The sequence below is a fragment of the Bombina bombina genome, chromosome 4 (assembly GCF_027579735.1).
Source record: "Bombina bombina isolate aBomBom1 chromosome 4, aBomBom1.pri, whole genome shotgun sequence".
NCBI classification, from domain to species: Eukaryota; Metazoa; Chordata; class Amphibia; order Anura; family Bombinatoridae; genus Bombina; species Bombina bombina.
In genome coordinates, this window is record NC_069502.1 from 259886757 (window position 1) to 259914266 (window position 27510).

The window sequence follows — 27510 nt, forward strand, 5'->3', positions numbered from 1 at the left end:
GGAGGCAGCATAGTAATCCAAAATAAATCTGATTATTTAAACGAAGCTGCCCGAATTTTAAATGACAAAATAACACATAAAAAACTATTAAGGGATCCAACCCCATTAGGATACTGTCAGAATTATTGAATAAAGCTAGAACCTTGGGAGCTATAACAATGGAGGAATAAAACTTCTTGTTTAATGAAAATTGCAGAATAGCAACTTTTTATTATTTACCCAAAATTCATAAGAATCAAAAAGATCCTCCTGGGGGGCCTATTATTTCCGGGATAGATTCTATGACATGTAAACTATCGGAATATGTAGATTCTTTTTTTAAAACCTATGGTCTTCACATTAGACTCTTATATTAGAGATACCCTGGAGAGAAAATTATGCTTGATTAACACTAGATGTTACATCATTATATACAAGTATACCCCATAAGGAAGGGATTAAGAGCATTGATTGGATATACAGATAGTACGGCTGCACCGGACACAGTGACAAAGATATCCAACGTTGTAAAAAAGAGTTTTATAGGGAATAAGCATAAAAGCAAAAGATCAAACTGACATAGAAAAATACTAAAAGTGTACTGATCACTCCATGTCCGGAGTGATCAGAAGGGCAGCAAGGAGAAAAACTGCATACGCATTTCGTGCGGGGCTACCGCACTTGATCACTGCTTAGTTAACAGGTTAGATTGATGCCCTTTTAAAGCCACAGGGATATTTAATTAGCACTTCTAGTTAACCCTTTAATGGCTATGAAAATATAACAGGTACACACGTTTAGAAAATATTATTACACAAAGTTGAGTTATAAGGCTGCAGCATTGAGATAAACTAGAAATTTAATCTAAAATATATAAACAATAATAGCTTGATCCTGTACAGATATAAAGCATATTTACATATCTTAATATACCTCTATATAATAGATAATTATACAGGTTTCAGTAAAGTTATACAAACAAATTAACGTCTGCCTCTACATTTAAACCCTCTGGAGACCTAGTTTGTAGAAAAAATATCCACTTCACTTCTTTTTTGCAGAGGGCATAATCCCTATCTCCCCCTCTTTTAGAAAAGGGAACATGGTCAATAGCTTGAAAGGTAGCAAGTGTAGAATCCCCATTGTGTTCAAACTTAAAGTGTGATGCTACTGATGTGAACACATCAGGGTCATCAATGTCCCTAATGTGTTCAAGAGCCCTGTCTTTGAGTGCGCTCTTCGTTTTTCCAGTATATTGTTTTTTGCACCCCCTACAGGTGAGGAGGTACACTACATGGGCAGATTTGCAAGATAGTGAGAATTTTATTTTATACTCTCTACTTGTGACACTAGATTTAAAAGTGTCTCCCTCTGTAATATAGTCACAAGTTTTACAGATCCTGGCCCTGCATTTGTAAAACCCTGTTCTGCGTTTTAGCCAAGTGGATACCTTGTTTTCTGGTAGAAATGACGGTGCAACAAAATTGCCTATGGTTTTGGCTCGCTTAGAAACACATTGTACTCCATTAGATATGACTTTACTTAAAACAGGATCATGATTCAATATTGGAAGACATTCCCTAATGATCTTACTTATACTTTGAATTCTAGGCTAAAAGGAGTGCTGAAAATCACTTTGTTTGCCTGATCCTTTTTCTTTTTGTTCTTATATTTGTTATAAGTTAACAGTGAATTACTGGGGATGTCATCAACAACTGCTTTTGTACTGTCTACAAGTTTTTCTTTGTAACCCCTAGCCATTAAGCGTTTATTCAAAGTTAAACTTTGTTCTTGATATAGTTCCTCTTTGGAACAGATACGCTTGGTACGAATAAACTGGCCCTTGGGGATAGCTTTTAGGATATGTGCAGGATGACAGGACTTAAAATTGAGTATTGTATTGCTACCAGTGGGCTTTCTGTGAATATCAGAAACAATCATGCCCTGGTCTGGTTCAACAGATAATTCAATGTCCAAAAACTGTATTTTGGAATCACTGTAAGTCCCTACAAATTTTAAGTTAAAATCATTGTGATTTAAGTAGTCAAAAAAAGAACAGATAGACTCTACATCTCCATCCCACACCAACAGGATGTCATCAATGTAGCGGCCAAAATAAATAATGTGACTTCTGAAGGGGTTACTATCTGCATAGACGTGGAGCAGTTCCCACCAACCCATGTATAGGTTGGCGTATGATGGGGCAAATTTAGCCCCCATCGCTGTCCCACATCTCTGTAGATATTAAGACCCCTCAAATAAAAAATAATTGTGTGTAAGCAAGAACTCAATAGTAACAGACAAAAAAATGTTTAACATCTTCAGAATACTGAGATTGTTTGTCCAAAATGCCAGAAATGTCCTGTAGCCCCCTGTGGTGCGGAATGGAGGTGTACAGTGAAGCTACATCAACAGTTACAAACTGGTAGGTAGATTTCCATTCAAGATTTTGCAAACTTTTTAAGACCTGTGTGGAGTCCTGTATGTGACTCAAGAGGTCTCCAACTAAAGGATTCAGAAATGAGTCAATCAATTCAGAGATGGGCTCCAAGAGGGAGTCCATCCCTGAAATGATAGGTCTACCCGGCGGGTGTGTTGGATCTTTATGAAGCTTCGGTAAGAAGTAAAAGATAGGAACATTGGGGGCATTTGGCAAAAAATGCTCTTGTGTTCAGGAAAAATACCTATTTGACAACCCAATGTAAGAATCTTTTCCAGTTTATATTTAAAAAGTGTAGTAGGAATTTCTTTTAACTTAATATACACTTCCTCATCCCTGAGTTGCCTCAGAGACTCAAATATGTAATATTCCTTGTCTATCACAACAACATTACCACCCTTATCGGATGCTTTTATGACTATGTCAACATTCCCTTTCAAAGAGACAAGGGCCTTATGTTGTTCGCTGGTAATGTTGCTGCAATGTCCAAGGGATTTCTTATTATTCTTGGAATTTACTTCCTCAGAAAGTTGTATTAACTTGCGTTCAACAGTTCTTTGGAAGATATCTAAACTCTTCCCTCTAGTGTGTATGGGGTAGAATGTACTCCTCCCCTTGATTTTAGATAAATTAGTCACGACTTCACCTCCACCATTAGCTACAGGATTGTCAACCTCACCCCCTAACATTAGGAGATCAGCTATAGCACATTGATCCTTAAAAAATAAAACCTCCTGTTCGTGAGCATTGTTACCAATAATTTCAGAAGTATCTGCTAAAGTTTCATTCTGTTCAACACCATCCTGCCTATCTTCAAAAAAATGTTTCTTAAGTGTCAGTTTTCTGACAAATTTGTTAATGTCCACAATGGTGTCGAACAGGCTGAAATGGGCTGTAGGGGAGAAATTTAGGCCTAAGCTGAGAACCTCTGTTTCAGCGGTAGACAGTGTATATTGTGAAAGATTTACTACATTTTTAAAACATATTTGCAGACTTGAGTCCGATTCTGTCTTGTTTGATAGTGCCTCTTGTCTGTTTTTACTTTTTCCCCTTCTCCCCCTACTGCCCCTTCTTGTTTTTTTCTTATTGGTTTCAATGCCAAGCCCTCCCCGTTTTTTGAGGGACCTGAGACTGGCTCTGGAACATCCAATACAGATATCCCCTGAGTTTGAACTGTATCCTCAGGGGAGTCATGATCGGATGTGTCTATATCATAATCTGTCTCAGCAAACCTGATTTTCTTGCTCTTATTGTAATGCATTTTACCTTTCTTTGAATCACTACTCTGTTGTGTACCTGATTTTGCAGAGGAGAAACTTTTTTGTGGACCTGTTCCACCTATAGACCCTGTTAGCCTCATAATCCCTTTAATCTCTAGATGATTTAGATTTTTTGAAATCCCACAATTCTTTGGAAAATTTTAGCATATTTTGTTCAAATTTCACATCATATTCCTTAAAATTAGGTTCTAACTGTAAATTTTGTAAGTCAGTTTGGATTGCTTTTATCAAAGCAATTTGTTCTTGTCGTTGTTTTTTTAAATTCTATTAGCAATTCCATTAATGCAAAAGAACAGTCATTAAGAATTTTGTTCCACTTTGATATGAACTCAGGATCTGTAACCATAAAGGAAGGGAATTTTCTGAGTCCTCTTGGGATACGTTCATATTTTTTATACAACAGAAAAGCTTTGATGTCCAAATCCAATTTAATATCTTTCCTACGAAGTTCATCAATGTGAAAAAACAGACTGTCCAATGTATTTTCATTGTCCATAGAGAGGGAGTCAAGGTCTTGGTCCTATTAGTCAAAAGTTCCTTCCAGGTCTTTCAAAACAAAACTTTTGTGTGTGTCAGACATATTAGTATTTAAACTATGTCAGTTGAAAAAATTCAATAAAGTTAAAAAAAAGGCACAATGCTTATATATTTCTCCTTCTGTCAACACGGACATATATCATCCAGGAGCCCATATAAAAAACACATGTAACAGTCGGATGTGTAAGAAGTTTCAATAATGAAAAGGTAGGCAGGGGGTCTTATTCTTCAGTACCGCACAAGTAAAAACGCTCACCTGTTACTGAGTCAGATCCACTCTGCTTCCGACGTGCAACCGCTTCATGAAGGCGGGAACATACCACAGGTCATAGCAGAAAAATGAGGCAGTGCATACCTGTCTTCCACCAGAGAGAGCCGCACAGCATTTCTTCAGTGTATCTTCGGCAAGTACACAATCTCGCCCCCTCCTACAAGATGACGTCACGGTCCAGGAGCCAAACGAACGGTGTCTCCACCCAGGACACCAGAATAAGCAAACAGCCAAATTGATATACAGATAGTACGGCTGCACCGGACACAGTGACAAAGATATCCAACGTTGTAAAAAAGAGTTTTATAGGGAATAAGCATAAAAGCAAAAGATCAAACTGACATAGAAAAATACTAAAAGTGTACTGATCACTCCATGTCCTGATCACTCCATTGTCACTTAGTCTTGAGAAAGGCCCTTTTTATAGGGCTGAAACGCGTAGACGTGTTCAGAGTTGAATTTGTGAGGCTGTAGATTCATCTAGGATCGCACTTTTGGCTGAGTTGATTACCGATAGCCCCCATTTTGTAAACACACTTGGTAGAGTGTTATTTCTTTTTTTCCTAAAGTTAAAAATCCGGATTTTTAGCGCTTTCCACTTCATCCAACGGGATACATACAAGAAATAACGGTCACATTGGGATTTAATTATTTTTCATTGGAACATTTATTGGGACTTTTTAGGACTTCATTTTTGTCTATAATATAACATTTTTATAAGGACCTTAGTGGGCCGGCACATAATATCACATTTAAGTTATTTTTTTTTAATCCATGACATTTATATGATATCAGATATATTTATATATCCGTAATATTGTTATTGGTTCAATATTTACAATTGTCACAATTTATTAATTTTACCCCATTCTTTGCTATGGGTAACTACATATGGTGATATATGGTTTAACATAGGTTAATATTGTTTCATTGTTATATATTTGTTTACTTCACATTTGTGGTTTTAAGGTGGACATTTTATTTATTTATTTTTATTCATTCTTATGGTATTCTCTTATTTTTTCTTTTGATCATTCATACAACCAACGGTTTTCTTTTTCATTTTTTGCATATATTTTGCATATTTTTGGCATATTAGCATATGTCCCACTAGGTATTTGTTCCTTATTTGGATTAAATCCAATCCTATACCTAGTACATGACCATTTTTTAACTCACTTAGGTATTATTTGTCTATAATTTGTATCCTTCTACTTTTAATTTTTTAATTAAACTTCAAATTAAATCTTTTCATATAAGTACATTTGGTGATTTGTGACACACATATTCATGATTAAGCTGATTCAGTTGATTATATCATATTTATATAGTTGACCTAAGTAATACTTTAGCCTTTGGAGCTCCAATTACTACCATTTTTGCAATCCCTAAATCGCAAAACCCCCACATCGCAATAAACCTAATTACCCTATTTACCCCTAAACTGCAAAACCCCCACATTGCAATAAACCTTATTACCCTATTAACCCCTAAACCGCAAAACCCCTTACATTGCAATACACCTAATTACCCTATTTACCCCTAAACCACAAAACCCCCACATTGCATTAAACCTAATTACCCTATTAACCCCTAAACCGCAAAACCCCCACATCACAATAAACCTAATTACCCTATTAACCCCTAAACCACAAAACCCCCACATCGCAATACACCTAATTACCCTATTAACCCCTAAACAGCAAAACCCCCACATAGCAATAAACCTAATTACCCTAATTATCCTAATAACCCCTAAACGGCAAAACCCCTATATCACAATAAACCTAATTACCCTATTAACCCCTAAACCCCTACATCGCAATAAACCTATTTACCCTATTAACCACAAAACCCCTACATCGCAATAAACCTATTTAACTTATTAAACCTTTAACCCTTTAACCCGCCAAAACCCACAATGCAAATAACTATTTAAATAACTAAGTGCACTAACCTAACACCCCCTAACCTAACAACCCCTAACCTAACACCCCATTAAATAAATCCAAATTACCTAAACTAATACATTCTAAAGTTACCAACAACAAAAAATAAGTTTACAAAAAATAAAAAAGGCTAACATTACAGAAAATAAAAAAAATCTAATTGCCTAATTTAACAAAATTAAACCTAATCCCTATGAAAATAAAAAAGACCCCCCTAAATAAAAACACCCCCTACTCTAAGAATAAACTACCAGTAGCCCTTAAAATGGCTATTTGCCGGGCATTGCCCCAAGTTAATCAGCTTTTTTACAAAAAATATACAAATTCCCACCTAACATTAACCCCCCCACCCCCAAAATAAAAGAACCTAACACTAAAAAACCTAAACTACCCATTGCCCTGAAAAGGGCATTTAGCTCTTTTACTGCCCATCCCTAATCTAAATAAAACAAACCCACCCAAAAAACCCTTAAAAAATCCTAAATCTAACCCCCAGGTTGGTACTCACGGTTCCTGAAGTCCGGTGGAGAAGGTCCTGTTTCAGGCGGTGAAGTCTTCTTCCAAGCACAACCTCTTCTTCTTCCAGGAACATCCTGCGCGGAGCAGAGCTGAAGACTATTGGCTATTCAAATCAGCCAATAGAATTTCACTTGCTCTCATCCTATTGGCTGATTTAAACAGCCTCTGGAAGAAGAAGAGGTTGTGCTTGGAAGAAGACTTCACCGCCTGGAACAGGACCATCTCCGCCGGACTTCAGGAACCGTGAGTACCAACCTGGGGGTTAGATTTAGGATTTTTTAAGGTTTTTTTTGGGTGGGTTTGTTTTATTTAGATTAGGGATGGGCAGTAAAAGAGCTAAATGCCCTTTTAAGGGCAATGCCCAAACAAATGCCCTTTTCAGGGCAATGGGTAGTTTAGGATTTTTAGTGTTAGGTTCTTTTATTTTGGGGGGTGGGGGGTTTAATGTTAGGTGGGACTTTGTATATTTTTTGTAAAAGAGCTGATTATCTTTGGGCAATGCCCCGCAAAAAGCCCTTTTAACGGCTACTGGTAGTTTATTCTTTTTTTATTTTGGGGGGTCTTTTTTATTTTCATATGGATTAGTTTTAATTTTGTTAAAATTGGTAATTTGAGGTTTTATTTTCTGTAATGTTTGCCTTTTTTATTTTTTAAACTTGTTTTTTTTTTTTTGTAACTTTATAATGTATTAGTTTAAGTAATGTGGATTTATTTAATGGGGTGTTAGGTTAGGGTACTTAGTTATTTAGATAGTTATTTGCGTTTTGTTTTTTGCGGTTTAAAGGGATTATAAATTAATTAGGTTTATTGCAATGTGGGAGTTTTGCGGTTTAGGGGTTAAAGGGATACTAAACCCAAATTGTTTCTTTAATGATTCAGATAGAGCATGCCATTTTAAGCAACTTTCTTATTTACTCCAATAATCAATTTTTTGTTCGTTCTCTTGTTATCTTTATTTGAAAAAGGAGAAATGTAAGCTTAGGAGCCAGCCCATTTTTGTTTCAGGACCCTGAGTAGCCCTTGCTGATTGGTGGCTACATTTAACCACCAATCAGAAAGCACTAGCCAGGTGATAAACCAAAAATGGTCTGGCTCCTAAGTTTACATTCCTGCTTTTCAAATAAAGATAGCAAGAGAACAAATACAATTTGATAATAGGAGTAAATTAGAATGTTGCTTAAAAAATGGATGCTCTATCTGAATCATTAAAGAAAAAAATTGGGTTTAGTATCCCTTTAATAGGGAAATAAGGTATATAGCAATGTGGGGATTTTGCTGTTTAGGAATTAATACTTTGTATAGGTTTTTGTTATATTTCGTGCGGCCCGTGTTTTTTTTTTTTAATACTTGATGCGGGCGGTTATTTATTTATTTTTTAAACTTTAATGTGGGCGATTAGTTGTTGCTTTTGTAATGTTCCGTTTGCCTTTGATGCATCCACCGGGATGAAGCTTACGCTGCATCCCGATGGATTCTGAAAATGGCAGGGTGGTGAAAGATTCGGGATTCACCTGGATGCAGCTTTGTCCTTGCGCTGCCAACATTCCATTGAGGATGCATGCGCAACTGCCGACGGCGACGGACATTACAAATGCAATTATAGTATAGATAAAAATGTCTATGGACAAGCCTCCACTGCCGTCTGATGGATTTTTTTAAAAAGTATTTATTTGTCTATACGGGAATGAAAAACAAAGATTATGATAAAAAATATTTTTGGGGGATCATTTTAAATTGTGGGGCCCATTTGGCTCATATAGACAAGCCTCCAATGAATATGATGTTAAAGCAAAAAGGGATCGAAGCAAGACATTTTTTTTCCAATTTCCAGAATATTTTTGGATGTAGTATACTGATGAGACCATCTTCTTTAAGCTAATAAAATAAAATAAAACTACCTAAAAGTAAGAATAATGTGTGTAAGCCCCATGTGGGATTGTGAAGAGCTTCAAAAGCCACCACTTTCAAGCTAATTTTCATTGTTTTGCATTCTGCTGCCCACTTCTGTCTCTCAGGATAACTGAGGTACTCTCTCCTGATTTTACATAATCCAACTGCATACAGCTTCCAAATATAAAACACTGCTTCCAAATATAAAACACTGCTTCAAAGAGATAAAATACAAATCTAACATTTCTGGATTAGTCTTCCCTTCATCTGGTATTTAAAATCATATAACTGCATGAAATCTTCATCCTTAGTTTCTTAGGTACCCACATTAACATCTACATATCCTATGTTAATTATTCCTAATTTCTTAAAGGGAACATGTACTGTAAATTATTATCCTCTTTAAATTGCTCCCAGTTATTAGTTTTACCTGTTGGAGTGTATGAAATTGTTTACAAATAGCTAATTTACCTTTATTTTGCCATTTCAAAAAGCTCCTATTGAAACCTTCACCTAAACTAACCATTTCAATACTGTAGAAAAACTATGTAAACAAAAGACAACAGAAGATATCAACCTTACAATGACATAGTTGCCAACATTTAAAAAAAAATATCTAGGGACACTTTGCAGCAGAACCATGCCCATGTATGGTTTGCATGGCTCCACCAATTCCAATGCACCTCAAATCAAGCACATAAATAATAATAGTATAATTTAGCTATACTGATTGCTTAAAGGGATAGAAAAGTTTAAATTAACCTTTTTTTATGATACAGACAGTGCATGTAATTTTGAAATTCACTTCTACTTTGTTTTCTTATGTACCTTTGTTAAAAAGGATATGTGCCAATCTCCAGCAGCAATTCACTACTGGGAACTAGTTGCTGATTGGTGGCTACAAACATTTCTTTTGTCATTGGCTCAAAATATGTGTTTAGCTAGCTCCCAGTGAATAGCTGCTCTGGAACTGATTTTAATTATGTGTTTGATCCCTTTGCAGAGGTCAAATACATGGTTATATGAAAACAATAGTGCAATAATATAATATTTTCTTTATGCTCTGTTAAAGCCCTTAAAGGCAGGTATAATTTAGCCATACTGATAAAAATGTAATATGTTGTTGTGCAGGAGCAGGGGCGGAGCTTAAAGAATCATAAGACCAAAGTAATATAAATAAAATTCTAAATAAAGTAATATATTTTAATACTCTTTGGCAGCAAATCAAACACAAGCTCAAACCTCTGGTATAGCTATGTGAGCTCTGTATTTAATTAACCTTTGCAGAGACAGTGATAAATATTTGTATCTTAATTGGACATTTAATAATAGATTCTTTAAAACTGCTCTCTGCATTCCCTATTAATATTCTAGATTCTGGCCTTTAAAGTCAGCAAAAATGCACAGTAACACACTACATAGCATACACTTACACATGCAAATTCCCACACACTACATAGCATAAACTTACACGCGCAGATACACACACTACATAGCATAAACTTACACATGCAGATACACACACACTACATAGCATACACTTACATATGCACATACACACACACACTACATATCACACTTATACAGGCAGACACAAACTACATAGAATACACTTATACATACAGATACACACACACTACATAGCATACACTTACATATGCAGCTACACACACACACACCCACCCACACTACATACCATACACTTATACAGGCAGATACACACACACTACATAGCAAACACTTATACATACAGATATACACACACACACACACACACACACACTACATAGCATACACATGCAGATACACACACACACACACACACTACATAGCATACACTTTTACATGCAGATACACACACACACACTGCATAGCATACACTTACACAGGCAGATACACACACACACTACATAGCATCCACTTATACAGGCAGATACACACACACTACACAGCATACACTTATACATGCAGATACACACACTACATAGCATACACTACATAGCTTAGATTTATACATTCAGACACACACACACACACTACATACCATACACTTATACATGCAGATACACACACACACACTACATATCACACTTAGAGGCAGGCCCAAACACACAGGCTACATAGCATACACTTATAAATACAGATACACACACACTACATAGCATACACTTACATATGCAGATACACACACACCCACACTACATATCATACACTTATACAGGCATATACACACACACACTACATAGCATACACTTTTACATACAGATATACACACACACTACATAGCATACACACACACACTACATAGCACACACTTTTACATGCAGATACACACACACTACATAGCATACACTTTTACATGCAGATACAAACACACACTACATAGCATACACTTTTACATGCAGATACACACACACACACTACATAGCATACACTTATACATGCAGATACACACACACACACTACATAGCATACACTTATACAGGCAGATACACACACACTACACAGCATACACTTATACATGCAGATACACACACTACATAGTATACACTTATATATGCAGATACACACACACACACACACACTACATAGCATACACTTATACATACAGATACACGCACACACTACATAGCTTAGATTTATACATTCAGACACACACACTTATACATACATACAGATACATACACACGCTACGTAGCTTACACTTATACATGCAGATACACACACACTACATAGCATACACTTATACATGCAGATACACACAAACACTTATAGATACAGATAGACACACACACGACATCATATATGGGTATCTGTAATTCATTGTTTGGGGTCCTGGGCTTGGCAAGCACATTAGCTGGCAGTCTGAAGCTGCCACTGTTCGTTACCCTGATTTTAGCACACACACTACATAGCATACACTTACATATGCAGATACACACACACCCACACTACATATCATACACTTATACAGGCATATACACACACACTACATAGCATACACTTTTACATACAGATATACACACACACTACATAGCATACACATGCAGATACACACACACTACATAGCACACACTTTTACATGCAGATACACACACACTACATAGCATACACTTTTACATGCAGATACAAACACACACTACATAGCATACACTTTTACATGCAGATACACACACACACACTACATAGCATACACTTATACATGCAGATACACACACACACACTACATAGCATACACTTATACATGCAGATACACACACACACTACATAGCATACACTTATACATGCAGATACACACACACACACTACATAGCATACACTTATACAGGCAGATACACACACACTACACAGCATACACTTATACATGCAGATACACACACTGTAATTCATTATGGGTATCTGTAATTCATTGTTTGGGGTCCTGGGCTTGGCAAGCACATTAGCTGGCAGTCTGAAGCTGCCACTGTTCGTTACCCTGATTTTAGCACACACACTACATAGCATACACTTACATATGCAGATACACACACACCCACACTACATATCATACACTTATACAGGCATATACACACACACTACATAGCATACACTTTTAAATACAGATATACACACACACTACATAGCATACACATGCAGATACACACACACACTACATAGCATACACTTTTACATGCAGATACACACACACTACATAGCATACACTTTTACATGCAGATACAAACACACACATTGTATAAAGCTGAAGACATGCTAGTATTATCACCAGCGGTTAGACGTCATCACTACCAGAGGCTAGAGGGCACCATTACCTGAGGTCAGAGGGTATACAGCCTTCTTACTCCTGCTTAACCCACACACCATTCCTTTTCCACAGTGTATCTAACAGGTATATAACCCTGGGAGAGAAAAGTCAGCTGCTTCTGAGTATGGGCCCAATAGAAAAAATAAATAAAAATAAAATTATGCATGGGGCAATGTGGAACAGATGGCTAGCAAACCGGGACAGACCCCTAAAATCGGGACTGTCCCACGAAAATCAGGACAGTTGGGGGGTATGGTTATATGAAAGCAATAGTGCAGTAATTAAATTGCTCTAACATATTAGAGTATTTTCTTTATGCACTGTTACAACCCTTTTAATGCAGTTTAAAGCAACAAGCTCCCCATCACCTCCCTTACTCTTAAAGGGACAGTCTACCATAGAATTGTTATGGTTTTAAAAGATAGATAATCCTTTTATTACCCATTCCCCAGTTGCATAACTAACACAGTTATATTAATGTACTTTTTACCTCTGTGATTACCTTGTATCTAGGAACCTTCTTCCAGCCCCCTGATCACATGACTGTGACTGTTTATTATCTATTGTCTTAAATTTAGCATTGTTTTGTGCTAAATCTTAAATAACTCCCTGTGCCTGAACACAGTGTTATCTATATGGCCCACGTGTACTTTCTGTCTCTTTGTGTTGAAAAGAGATTTAAAAAGCATGTGATAAGAGGCAGCCCTCAAAGGCTTAGAAATTAGCATATGAGCCTACCTATGTTTAGTTTAAACTAAGAATACCAAGAGAAAAAAGCTAATTTGATGATAAAAGTAAATTAGAAAGTTGATTAAAATTAAAAGTCCTATCTGAATAATGAAAGTTTAATTTATACTAGACTGTCCCTTTAACCCCTTAACGACCGAGGACGTGCAGGGTACGTCCTCTAAAGTATGTCAGTTAACGACCAAGGACGTACCCTGCACGTCCTCGGTGTGGAAAGCAGCTGGAAGCGATCCTGCTCGCTTCCAGCTGCTTTCCGGTTATTGCAGCGATGCCTCGATATCGAGGCATCCTGCAATAACACTGTCTGGCCATCCGATGCAGAGAGAGCCACTCTGTGGCCCTCTCTGCACTGGACATCGATGGCCGGTATCGTTGGTGGGTGGAAGCCGACTTGGGAGGCGGGTGGGCGGCCATCGGTGAGATGTGTAAGGTGGAGGGGGGCGGGATCGGAAGCGGAGCCGACGGGGGCGCGCACGGGCGCGCGCGCGTGCACGGGGGTGGCGGGCGGGCGCGTGCATGGGGCGGGAGCGGGTGGGAACCGCTACACTACAGAAAAAAAGTTAAAAGAAAAGTAAAAAAAAAAATGAAATAAACTTTTTTTTTTTTTTAAGCATCTAAGGGATCTGGAAGGGGTGGGGGGTTGGTTTTGGGGGGGGGGAAAGCTACACTACAGAAAAGGGACATTTTTTTAAAAAAAAAAGCATTTTTTTCACTAAACTGGGTACTGGCAGACAGGGAGGGTTAGAGAGCTGTTTGGTGGGGGATCAGTGAGGTTGGGGGCTAAGGGGGATCCCTACACAGAAGCATATGTAAATATGCTAACAAAAAATGCACAAAAAAGCCCAAATATACCTTTTATTTTAGTACTGGCAGAGTTTCTGCCAGTACTTAAGATGGCGGGGACATTTGTGGGGTAGGGGAGGGAAGAGAGATGTTTGGGAGGGATCAGGGGGTCTGATGTTTCAGGTGGGAGGCTGATCTTTACACTAAAGCTAAAATTAACCATGCAAGCTACCTAATTAACCCCTTCACTGCTAGCCATAATACACGTGTGATGCGCAGCGCCATTTAGCAGCATTCTAATTACCAAAAAGCAACGCCAAAGTCATATATGTCTGCTATTTATGAACAAAGGGGATCCCAGAGAAGCATTTACAACCATTTGTGCCATAATTGCACAAGCTGTTTGTAAATTATTTCAGTGAGAAACCTAAAATTGTGAAAAATTTTACTTTTTTTTTAATTTGATCGCATTTGGCGGTGAAATGGTGGCATGAAATATACCAAAATGGGCCTAGATCAATACTTGGGGTTGTCTACTACACTACACTAAAGCTAAAATTACCCCAAAAAGCTCCTTACATGCTCCCTAATTAACCCCTTCACTGCTGGGCATAATACACGTGTGGTGCGCAGTGGCATTTAGCGGCCTTCTAATTACCAAAAAGCAATGCCAAAGCCATATATGTCTGCTATTTCTGAACAAAGGGGATCCCAGAGAAGAATTTACAACCATTTATGCCATAATTGCACAAGCAGTTTGTAAATAATTTCAGTGAGAAACTGAAAGTTTGTGAAAAAATTTGTGAAAAAGTGAACAATTTTTTGTATTTGATCGCATTTGGCGGTGAAATGGTGGCATGAAATATACCAAAATGGGCCTAGATCAATAATTTGGGATGTCTTCTAAAAAAAATATATATACATGTCAATGGATATTCAGGGATTCCTGAAAGATATTAGTGTTCTAATGTAACTAGCGTTAATTTTGAAAAAAAAATGGTTTGAAAATAGCAAAGTGCTACTTGTATTTATGGCCCTATAGTTTACAAAAAAAGCAAAGAAGATGTAAACATTGGGTATTTGTAAACTCAGGACAAAATTTAGAAACTATTTAGCATGGGTGTTTTTTGGTGGTTGTAGATATGTAACAGATTTTGGGGTTCAAAGTTAGAAAAAGTGTGTTTTTTTCCATTTTTCCTCATATTTTATAATTTTTTTTATAGTAAATTATAAGATATAATGAAAATAATGGTATTTTTAGAAAGTCCATTTAATGGTGAGAAAAACGGTATATAATATGTGTGGGTACAGTAAATGAGTAAGAGGAAAATTTCAGCTAAACACAAACACCGCAGAAATGTAAAAATAGCCTTGGTCCCAAACGGACAGAAAATGGAAAAGTGCTCTGGTCACTAAGGGGTTAAGCACATAACTCTCATAGGAAGAATACCTTAACAGAAAGTACCAACATCAGTAAATTATTAACCATTTAGCATCTGTATAGCAGGACATCACAAACCACACTAGTTTATATAGTTACAAAGTATGACATTAAACTGTGATATTACCTCAATATGTTTAGCCTGCAAATTGCTGTCTTGGGGATGCTGAGAACAATATTGAGATATGTTGAGGACTTGCTAAGACACTATTTGTCATGTTTCTTGTGTGGGTATTTAGCAGTAGGAATAAGCACTACTTGATAGTAGGTACACAGAGCAGGTCTTTATTCAGCTCAGATGTAAGCAACAACACTAACTTAAAGTGATGGTAAACTCACTATAATGACAATGTTATTTCCTAAAGCTTTTATTAAACATATACCTTGTTTACATGAGGCTGCTGTTGGCTCATCTGATAACTGCACTTGCGCAGTGTGCATCGCTAATTCAGAGCCCTCAAAGCAGCGGCACGGGAGCGTGCTGAAGATCAAATACATAGGGCGTATGGTGCATCTGCTATTGGATGCGCCATATGTCAATCAAATTTCACAATCAGTATTTTTTCACGGAGGCGGCTAGGGACAGGCAATCCTGCAAATAAAAAAAGTAATTTACTCTGTCTTAAGCATTGATTAGTAAAGAAATAAGAGTATACAAGGTATATGTGTAATAAAAGCTTTAGGAAATAACATTGTCATTATAGTGAGTTTACCATCACTTGAACTAACAGAGAAAACTAACATAAAGAAGATGGCTGCTGATCATAGAGTTCCCTCCCAGCTCCAGAGTGTCTTTTCTTAAAGTAACAGTATACCACATCTCCCATAGTTGCCAACAGTCCCTGATTTCCAGGGACAGTCCCTGGATTTTGTTGTATGTCCCTGGATTTTTTTTGTCCCTGGAAATGTCCCTGAAAATCTCCTTTGCACAACATTTGTTGTTTGCATATATATACATACATACATACACATATACAGATAGATAGATGATAAATAGATATAGTGTATTATTTAAATATAATTCATTCCTAATGGAATATTGTTATTATTATTGAATGGGTTCACATATTATTTGTCTTTCTAAATTTGATGCTGTGTTGTAAAAATAACCATGTGCCCAGAATGTGTTCCAGAGACTTGGTAGGTGTAAGAGCTTGGTGCTGTAATCTGTATAATAAACTATGGATAAGTCTAAATTATACTATTACTTTCAAATGGGTGTGTTTTGATTGCAGAACTGAGTGGGCGGAGCAGTTGAACAGTAGGTCGTCAATACTCCAGTAACCCGCTTGCTTGCTCTGCTGCAAAGTGTCCCTGGAATTTTTTTTTAAATGTTGGCAACTATGATGATCTCCCCAACTACTTTCAAATCCCCTCTTAACATTTAACACATCTTAACAACAAAGAAACAATAAAAATGTGCTCCAGTAGCTCAATATACTTTATCCTACATCATAATCTTTTAGTCTCTCTGGAGGGTGTATTGCCCTTCCAGCTCGTGATGTTTTGTGTCCAGCTTCTTCAGACTGTATAGGGACAAATTCTCCTTGATTTGCATCTGAACCTGGCACTTCAGTCTCTGAGTCAGTATTGTGAGTAATTGATGACTCTTCTCCTTTTTCAGGTACAAGTACCTGTGGCTCTGAGTGATCTTGTTCATATGTGTAATCCATCCGGAGATGACGCTGGTTTCTCCTGTACTGTCTGCCATCAGGTGTTTTAATTACATATGATCTTGGCTCAGGACCAACAGATGATATCTGTGCAGGCTGCCAACCCGCTGATGTCTCCATACGCACTGCATCCCCTTTTTGGAAGGCTTGTAGTGGCTTAGCACCATGATCATAATATACTTTCTGCCTACGCTGTAGCTCCCTCAATTTTTGGTGTGCATTCTTAGGGATCTGGGGCTTTAATACATGAGCTGCAACTGGTAACTTGGTTCTCAGTGTCCGACCCATTAAAAGTTGTGCGGGGGAATAGGCCATTCCAGTGATTGGAGTATTGCGCAATTCTAGAAGCGCAATATGAGGATCTACCCCCGATTTCCATGTTTTTTGGAGCATGAGTTTAATTGTTTTTACAGTTCTTTCTGCCAGTCCATTTGATTGGGGGTAACCAGGACTAGAATCAGTAAACTTAATACCCCATTGTGCAGCAAATGCCTTCATCTCAGCACTGGCAAAGGGTACATGGTCACTGATAACTTCTATTGGGATGCCATGTCTACTAAATGTTGCTTTCAGCTTTGCAATTACTGTTGTTGCAGTTTTATCAGACAACTTTAGTACTTCAGGATACTTAGAAAAATAGTCTACTATTACAAGAAATGACGATCCCTTCCACTCAAAAATGTCCACTGCCAGTTTTTGACAAGGCAGGTGAGGAATTTTGTGTGAGAGTAATGGTTCCTTTTGATTCGCTGGTAGGTGACTAGCACAAATCTTGCAGGTCTCTACCATCTGTTGTATGTCCTTGGACATGCTGGGCCAGAACAGGATCATCCGAGCCCGCATTTTGGTTCTCTGTATACCTTGATGGCACTCATGCAGACTTTCTAGAATTTTCCTGCGAGCATTCCGAGGAACTACAATCTTTTCACCCAGCAATAGGAGACCATCTTCCATGCGCAGCAAGTGCTTAAATTGCCAATATGACTGCAGACTTGGATGGAGGTATACTGTTACTTTAAGAAAAGACACTCTGGAGCTGGGAGGGAACTCTATTATCAGCAGCCATCTTCTTTATGTTAGTTTTCTCTGTTAGTTCAGTTAGTGTTGTTGCTTACATCTGAGCTGAATAAAGACCTGCTCTGTGTACCTACTATCAAGTAGTGCTTATTCCTACTGCTAAATACCCACACGAGAAACATGACATGGTGTCAGAAGTGCTGAAAAAGTCACTTGTCTGAGTAAAGAGATTGTACCAAGGACTTTATTCACAGTTTCTCTAGCATCAGCATGGAGATGTTCAGAGCACCAGACCCTCTGCAATTCACAGGAAATGTAAGTGAAAACTGGAGAAGATGGCTGCTGATCATAGAGTTCCCTCTAAGCTCCAGAGTGTGTTTTCTTAAAGTAACAGTATACCACATCTCCCCAACTACTTTCAAATCCCCTCTTAACATTTAACACATCTTAACAACAAAGAAACAATAAAAATGTGCTCCAATAGCTCAATATACTTTACTATTGAAAGTTTCACAAGTAGGTCATGCTTGTATATTTGCAGCTACAGTGATTGTGGGCACTGGGCAATAGGTTAATAAATAGACCCAGAAATGCCCAGAGTAAATCTGGATTTTTTTTGTATGGTCTGTGAATTCCATTCCCAGTACATGAAAAGCCTGAAGTGTTAAAGGGACAGTATACTATAAAATAGTTTTTCCCTTAATGTGTTTCCAATTACTTTTTTTACCAGCTGTAGAGTACAAAATGTATGAGATTTTCTTTTTTAAGGCTTATTAGCTGATTTTGTGTTTTGAAGCCACAACCTAATAAAATGGGTTGAGCTTGTAGGTATAATCAGATCTCATTACTTTATCACATTGTGCACATATGCCTGCTTCTTTATCTTACATCTATCTGTAAACCAATCACCAATACTTGGAGAGAACAATGGAAAATTAACATTTTATTACCTTATCTCTTCTATAACCCAGCTTGGCCTCGAGGCCAAAAACTTTCAGGATGGGTGGGGATACCACAGGCTAAATCAACTATTTCAAATATCAATATAAGGTTAATGGAAATACTTGTAAACAACTAAATACACTCCAGCAGGTAAAGTTGATTATTGGGAACAAATTAAAGGGGAGAACATTTTTGAGTAAAATGTCCCTTTAAGCCTCTGCTAAGCAAATTCTTTCTATATATATATATGGGGGAAATTAAACATGTTCCAAATTCCCTTACCGGACACCTAACCTCACACTGCTAAACTTCAGTGTAACAGAATCAGATAAATTGCAGATACAAAACATACTGTAAGCAATGAGACTGCCACACTGCATTCTAATAAAAGCTAAAAATTTATATTTTTATATAAGAGCTCTACTAAGAGCAACAGCAGCAGAATCTCTCATAATTGTTTTAATGTGCTTTATGTGCAAATCTAAGGGATGAGGCTGAGTGATATAGTTTACTAGCTGACAAATCATAGTCACTTATTAGGGGTAGCACCGGACTGTAACTTTTAGCTCAGTCTTTTTTCCAGGGTCACTGGGTCCTAGTGCCAGTACCATTTTCATATTATTGTTAAATCATAGACACTAACATTTAGTTGGTTGTAGAGTGGTTATTCTGTATTAAAAAAACTACAGAGATAAAATATTAAAGTGAATGTAAAGTCAGCCTCTCCTGGGAATGCCACAGTAATATTCATTGAAAAATAGATAAACTTTAATTCATCATTTTCAAAGCATTACTTTGTTTTTCCTGAAATTTACCTTATTAGCCGCTCATTTTCAGTAATGTTCCTCCGCCCACCATCTTTGCTGTTTGAGTGGCAGATTCTGATCATTGCTTTAGCCCAATCATTGAATCCCCCTAGGGGGACAACCCCCTTTTTTGCTACGTCACTGCACTTTATGGGTCGCACATGCGATATATCAAAATTGATTTTAATACTTACAAGGCAATTTCTTTTATGAAAATCTAAGGAGTTTAAAATATGCCGTTGCGCTCGATGCCACAATAGTATTCAATGAATGTTTTCATTCATTGAATACTATGTAGCTAGTCAACAATATCGCCTTTCAACGCATGTGCTGTTGATGAAGTCCACGGGAGCGCACTTGGAGACTACGTAAAGAGCGGGTGGGACCGCTCTATATGTTACACTGAGGAGAAGTAGGAAGTAGCGGCTGGGAGGAGTTGGGCTTGTAAACGGCACCATATTCGTGAGATAAATATATACATAAACATTTATTTTTTAGAAAAAAAAAAGTGGCGGTTTATCTCATAGACACATTTGGAATAATTATGAGGCATAAAAACAATGAAAATTGGCATTCACTTTAAGCAATCTAATTAGCCAACTAAAACAAATGCTTTTAAAAGGGTCTCTAAGCACCTTTTAATTACAAGACATGTCTGCTATCTTGCTATTGAATAATATATCAGCCAAGTCTAAATGTTTTAAATCAAATTGTTTGCTGCAATTCTTTTAATAATCAAACTTTACTCACCACTTAACTTATTTAGAAAAGCCAATTTGTGCATATTTCTGGAAAATACAAGGCTAACTATGGTCATAATGTTGTTATAACATGCATTGTTTTGTAGTTGTCATCTAAATAATCCAAACATGGAAAAATATGTAGCAGAAGCCAATAGGGTGCGTTTTCAATTTTGAGAATTAAAAAAATTACTATTTTCAAAGCTAAATTACCTGAAAATGGGACAAAGTAAATAATTACAGTATATTGCAAAGTTGTTTTGCTGTGCATAACTAAGAATATATATTGTTTACAGTAATTTTAGGCTATTTTTTTGTTTCATTTTTTGATATGTCATCATTCCTTTAAGACTAAGTATAATATTGTGTAGACGCTATGTATTACAACCAATAAGTATAATATTGTGTAGACGCTATGTATTACAACCAGTAAGTATAATATTGTGTAGACGCTATGTATTACAACCAATAAGTATAATATTGTGTAGACGCTATGTATTACAACCAGTAAGTATAATATTGTGTAGACGCTATGTATTACAACCAGTAAGTATAATATTGTGTAGACGCTATGTATTACAACCAATAAGTATAATATTGTGTAGACGCTATATTACAACCAGTAAGTATAATATTGTGTAGACGCTATATTACAACCAGTAAGTATAATATTGTGTAGACGCTATGTATTACAACCAGTAAGAATAATATTGTGTAGACGCTATATTACGACCAGTAAGTATAATATTGTGTAGATGCTATATTACAACCAGTAAGTATAATATTGTGTAGATGCTATGTATTACAACCAGTAAGTATAATATTGTGTAGACGCTATATTACAACCAGTAAGTATAATATTGTGTAGATGCTCTGTATTACAACCAGTAAGTATAATATTGTGTAGACACTATGTATTACAACTAGTAAGTATAATATTGTGTAGACGCTATGTATTACAACCAGTAAGAATAATATTGTGTAGACGCTATATTACAACCAGTAAGTATAATATTGTGTAGACGCTATGTATTACAACTAGTAAGTATAATATTGTGTAGACGCTATATTACAACCAGTAAGTATAATATTGTGTAGACACTATATTACAACCAGTAAGTATAATATTGTGTAGACGCTATGTATTACAACTAGTAAGTATAATATTGTGTAGACGCTATATTACAACCAGTAAGTATAATATTGTGTAGACGCTATATTACAACCAGTAGGTATAATATTGTGTAGATGCTATGTATTACAACCAGTAAGTATAATATTGTGTAGACGCTATGTATTACAACTAGTAAGTATAATTTTGTGTAGACGCTATGTATTACAACTAGTAAGTATAATTTTGTGTAGACGCTATGTATTACAACTAGTAAGTATAATTTTGTGTAGACGCTATGTATTACAACCAGTAAGTATAATATTGTGTAGACGCTATGTATTACAACTAGTAAGTATAATTTTGTGTAGACGCTATGTATTACAACTAGTAAGTATAATTTTGTGTAGACGCTATGTATTACAACTAGTAAGTATAATTTTGTGTAGACGCTATGTATTACAACCAGTAAGAATAATATTGTGTAGACGCTATGTATTACAATCTGTATGTTTTTTTCTTTCAGAACTGATGATAGAATAGTAAACATTAGATAGTGCAAGGTTACAGTATCTGTATTAATACACTAAATGAATGCATAGAGGATAAAATGTTTATTCCACAAATCAAATGGAATTGACACATTCATTACTAACCAAAGTTTAACATGTGAAAGTAAAATGACATATGTGAGACCTCTCTAGGTCCTCCATGCTTTTAACTTCCTCGTCCCAAATGGGTCATCATCATTACTTTATTTCTGCTTAGCTGGGAGGAATCAGTAACTCAGAAAAAGTGCCCTACAGCAAAAAGTCTGGCCCCAATAAAATCTGCCAGCATAGTTTGTTTCCCTGTAAACCACCACAGAGTAGCACAGAGCTTATCAGCCATTTTCTTTGTTTCCACAGGGATGAAGGAGAATTCTTATTGTCTCTTCTCTCTTTCCTCTTACAGGGTCTTTGGGTCCAGGAGCTGTAGCTGCGATAGTCCTGGCTGCACTGCTTGGAACCTCTGTGCTCGTCGCTCTGATTGTTATCACGCTCAGAAAATTTAACGCCTCTTAAATTAATAAAGTAACAAATAAAGCTGAAATTTTGTTGGCCCGTTACCAAATTGGATGAAAAGCAAGCAAGTACATTGCAGATGGGCCCTAATCATTTTTGCAGCCAAGGCTTTATATTATTTATAGCATGCTTTGAGGGTCCCGTGTCCACAGAACCCAGGGGTTCTTGTGCTACATATAAACAATATTCCTGTCTGCAAAGTGCATTCTTTGATTGTTAATATATTACAACATGATGGAAATATTATCTAATTATGCTAAACACTGATATAAAGGAAAAGAGTTGGCACCTTGTTTGTTTCTTTTGAAAGTTTTTTGTTTTGTACCTCAGTATTTAATTGCTACAGATAAAATGGAATATGTTCTGTAGTTATAATATTAGAGATGGGCTGCATAGTGTTCTTCGTTATTACCCTACCACAAAGGCTGCCCTATGTTTTCTATGAACATGTGACCACCTGCAAAATATTTGCTTACTTGAATATTCACAGATCATCACTGTAAACTTTCTCAATCATTTACATATCCCATATATTAAGGTATATACTTGGACGCATATACATTTGCTTACCTCTCATAAATTACATCTTTTTACTTTATATATATATTCATAATTTTCTCATTCACTATAAGCCATACATTTAATGAATAACCCATGCACACAAATCCTGTTCCTGCAGGGATCTGCAGAGGGCATGATGGTTGCAATGAATCAATAGTCCATTCTGTTGGCTTGTTATTGTCTCCTTGTACTATAATATATATATATATATATATATATATATATATATATAATCTGCATTGTGTGCAACAAACTGCTCCTGTGTCATGCCCAATCCTGTGCATGCTAACCCAATGGTCCCAAAAACCATAGGGGTCACTACCGAGTCCTGCTCCCCATTTTTCGGCGGTCTTTGTTCTGGCTGCCATCATCCGTTTTATGAACCCGTAAACATTCCTTCAAGTTTTGTGTTCTGACATCAGGATTCAGAATTTCTTCCACAACTGTGCTAGGAAACCAACCCTTTTCCTGGTCGTGCAAGCGCTCTCCAAAAATCCAACCTGGAATTTAGTGAAGATTTAAAAAAAAAAAAAAAAAAATGGTATAAATGTTCATAGTAACATTGTGATAACATTGCTCGTTTCTCAGTTATAGTTATAACGTTGTGTATAGTTTTATGATTTGGAGAATGCTCCTGAGCCTTCCTATATGCTTTTCAACAAAGGATACAAAGAGAAATAAGAACATTTGATAGTAGAAGAAAATTGGAAACTTTTTAAAAGTAGTATGTACTCTATTTGAATCAAAAAAAGAAAATGTCTGGGTTTTATGTTCCTTTAAGGCAGTGTTTCCCAAACACTGGGGTGGAGCACAAATATCAGTGTTGCGAAAGTGCAATTTTGCGCTCCACTTGTAATCTAGCCCATAATGACTATCTGGCCTGTTAAGGGTCCTGATGACTGGAATTGGGAAACACTCCTTTAACCCTTTCGCGATGTAGACAAATTGAAACCACGCGATCGTGCACACGATCGCAAGATTTCAATTATTGGATTGCGTCTGGGGGGCGTCCCTACAACCCTAGGAATGCCCTCCAGACCGCAATCAAATCCTGAAAGCACAGAAGGCTTCAGGACAGCCGTTAGCTATGACGTTCTATTCCATCATAACGGCTTTAAAGCCCAGTGTAATTATGACGGAATAGAACGGCATTAAAAGGTTAAGGAATAGTAATATGTCTATTAAAACATTGGTTTTCAAACCTGTCCTCAGGCCTCCCTAACAGGCCAGATTTTGAGGATATCTGAAATAGAGCACAGGTGGAATAATCAGATGGTTAGTAAACATGGTAATTTTACCTGCTCTCTTCCAAGGTAATCCTGAAATTCTGGCCTGGTTTGAAAACCAGTGCTTTAGTAATTTTAAATAATTATATCTCTAAGTGTTTAATGGAGCCTTTAAAAGCATTTGTGGTATTTTTGTTTATTACACCCCACAGTTTTTTTAGGATATCACATGGAAAAAAGTTGCATTTAATGGTCAGAATGTAAAGAGTAATCCAGTAATTAGTAAAAACCTTTTTATATGACTAACAATGCATTTTTAAAGACAGAATTTCATATGTACATGCAGCCATGTGTATAGTGCTTCCTACTTCCTTCGCTGACTGTATACACAGTATATATATTTGTGCTAGTATGTAGATGTACTGTATATCATAATGGTCATCCTTGCCTAGTGTGTGCTTGCAGCCTCTCTACTCTCTGTAATGCTTTACATACTTACTGGCTACAGTTTAATTCCCTTTGACCTCAAACCCTCCATGATTTTATGAAACCTCTCCCTTCTCAAAACTCTCTCACTTTCCTTACTTTCAACCATTTTGGGCTTCAAGCTATAACCTGTAAACTCCATAATATTGATCAGTATTGCTTTAGACCTAAAGAAGAAAAGAAATGTTCAAAAGTGTGTCTTTTAATATGCAGTTTTAGGCCAATAAAAAGTATTACCATTTGCTGCAATACTCTTGTCCTTTTTTGCACTAGACTAACACTCAACATGACTTTTTCAGTTCTTCAAATATTCCTAATCACAATTTACATCTAATGAGAGCTTGTTTATTAAGTTCTACATGCTTGGATCTAGTACATATTCTATAGACAGAGACAAACACATCTCTATGTTATCCCATGTAGTACACATTATAGACTAAAAGTTATTGCACAAATAAACTTTAGTAACAGCAAACGTCTGCTTCAGGAGTTTTGGTCTATTTTGGTCTAGGCAGACAAGGCACTTGCCTAGGGTGGCATTTTGGGGGAGCAGCACTTTTTGAGTCTTACTGTACCCACACATACTGCACTACACACACACACAAATATACACACTTGCGCATTTGAACACAAACATTTACGTTGGAAATGCCATGAAAACAAAGTCACATTACACCCTAACCAAAAAAGATTATGGCCAAAAAAAGCCTAAAACCTGGGGGAGGCAACAGAATTTTGGTTGCCTAGGGCAGCACAAAACCTTAATATGCTGCTGGTCTGTTTGAATATTAATAAAGATTGTTATTACCAATTTGTTGGATTTTTTTTACACACTGGATAGAACAAGATCTATTTGTATATATTTCTGGCCATGTTAAGTTAAAGGGAGATTAAAATCCATTTTTATATATGCATAGCACATATCAGCAATTTAGTTCTGCATTACAAATCATTTAACAATATCATTTTGGTATGCACAATTTACAAGGGTTTGAAAAAAGATTGAATCCATGTTCCTGGTCTACTTTGCTGTGACTAATTAGAGGAAGATATCAATCAGCTTGTGGTCCAATATAAGCAATTCATCTAAATATTGCAGGATGAGATAAATTTTAGAATTTCTAAGAATAATGGACCAGAGTTTTCAGAGGTACAGTAAAATCCGGCAAAATAAATAATGAATTTAATACTTTAATACATTTTTCTTTAAGGGACAGTCTACAATATAATTTTATTGTTTTAAAATATAGATAACCAACACAGTTATATTAATATACTTTTTACCTCTGTGATGACCTTGTACCTAAGCATCTTCTGACAGCCCCCTGATCACATGAGTGTGACTATTTATTATCTATTGACTTGTATTTTAGTACTGTGTTGCGCTAAATCTTAAATAACTCCTTGGGCGTGAACACATTGTTCTCTATATAGCTCACATGAACTAGCAGTCTCCTGATGTGAAAAGCAAATACAAAAGCATGTGATTAAGAGGCTTAGAGCCTTTGAAACAGACAGACATTTAGAGGTTTAAATGTTATAAAGTATATTAATCTAACAATGTTAGTTGTGCAAAGCTGGGGAATCTATATTTTTAAACAACAACCATTTTAGCGTAGACTGTCCCTTTAACTGTCTTATGAGGATTCAATTTAAATGTCCCTTTAATATGTCACTATTTTTAAGGTAACTTTGCAGGCTTTGGTAAGGGTGCATGCAAACAAATATATGTTTTTTTTAATAGAATGTACAAACAGAATTTGAATATTGTTGGAAAATGGTATACACTAGTAAACACAAACGTGTTACAGAAAGTTCTAAAGCACCAACGCTCTGCCGTTCCTGAGCTGAACACAGCCTGTGATTGGTGGCTTCATTGCTCAGCTGTGGAACAATGGTGCGTTCTCCAAAACTAACTTCAACTAGGTGTTTTACCCTATTGTGTCAGGTTAAACAACCAAACAATAGTGCAATGATAAAATGTTCATATACATGTTAGAGTAGATTACTCTTTCCCTTTCATGCCCCTATTTTCTTTTGAGTGGTTGGCTAAGAATGCCCTCTTACACAAGCTGAAATGGATTTTTCTCTACCTCAAAAAATATATCGGATTTTACATTTTGAAAACATGGACTAAACATTTGAATACACTCTATTTAGTACCTAAAATGTTAGTTACATCCATGCCTTTTAAAAGAAATACCTTCTTCTAAAGTTATCAGTGGACAAAATCCTCTCCAGTCTTT

The 27510-nt window shown here is 36.5% G+C and overlaps 2 protein-coding genes across 4 annotated transcripts in view; one reads left to right on the forward strand and one right to left on the reverse strand.

Annotated features, from left to right (window-relative positions):
* The window catches only part of SNORC (secondary ossification center associated regulator of chondrocyte maturation), a 177180-nt gene extending 153896 nt beyond the window's left edge, over positions 1–23284 (forward strand). The window contains exon 3 of the mRNA XM_053709928.1: positions 22882–23284. Coding sequence (XP_053565903.1) covers positions 22882–22991 — 110 coding nt within the window. The 3' untranslated portion in view covers positions 22992–23284. The remainder of the gene's footprint in view (positions 1–22881) is intronic.
* Positions 22527–27510, reverse strand: part of NGEF (neuronal guanine nucleotide exchange factor) — a 336405-nt gene continuing 331421 nt past the window's right edge. For all 3 annotated transcript variants that reach the window (XM_053709926.1, XM_053709925.1, XM_053709927.1), the window contains one exon: positions 22527–24052. In XM_053709926.1, the coding sequence (XP_053565901.1) occupies positions 23871–24052 (182 nt within the window). In that variant the 3' untranslated portion in view covers positions 22527–23870. The remainder of the gene's footprint in view (positions 24053–27510) is intronic.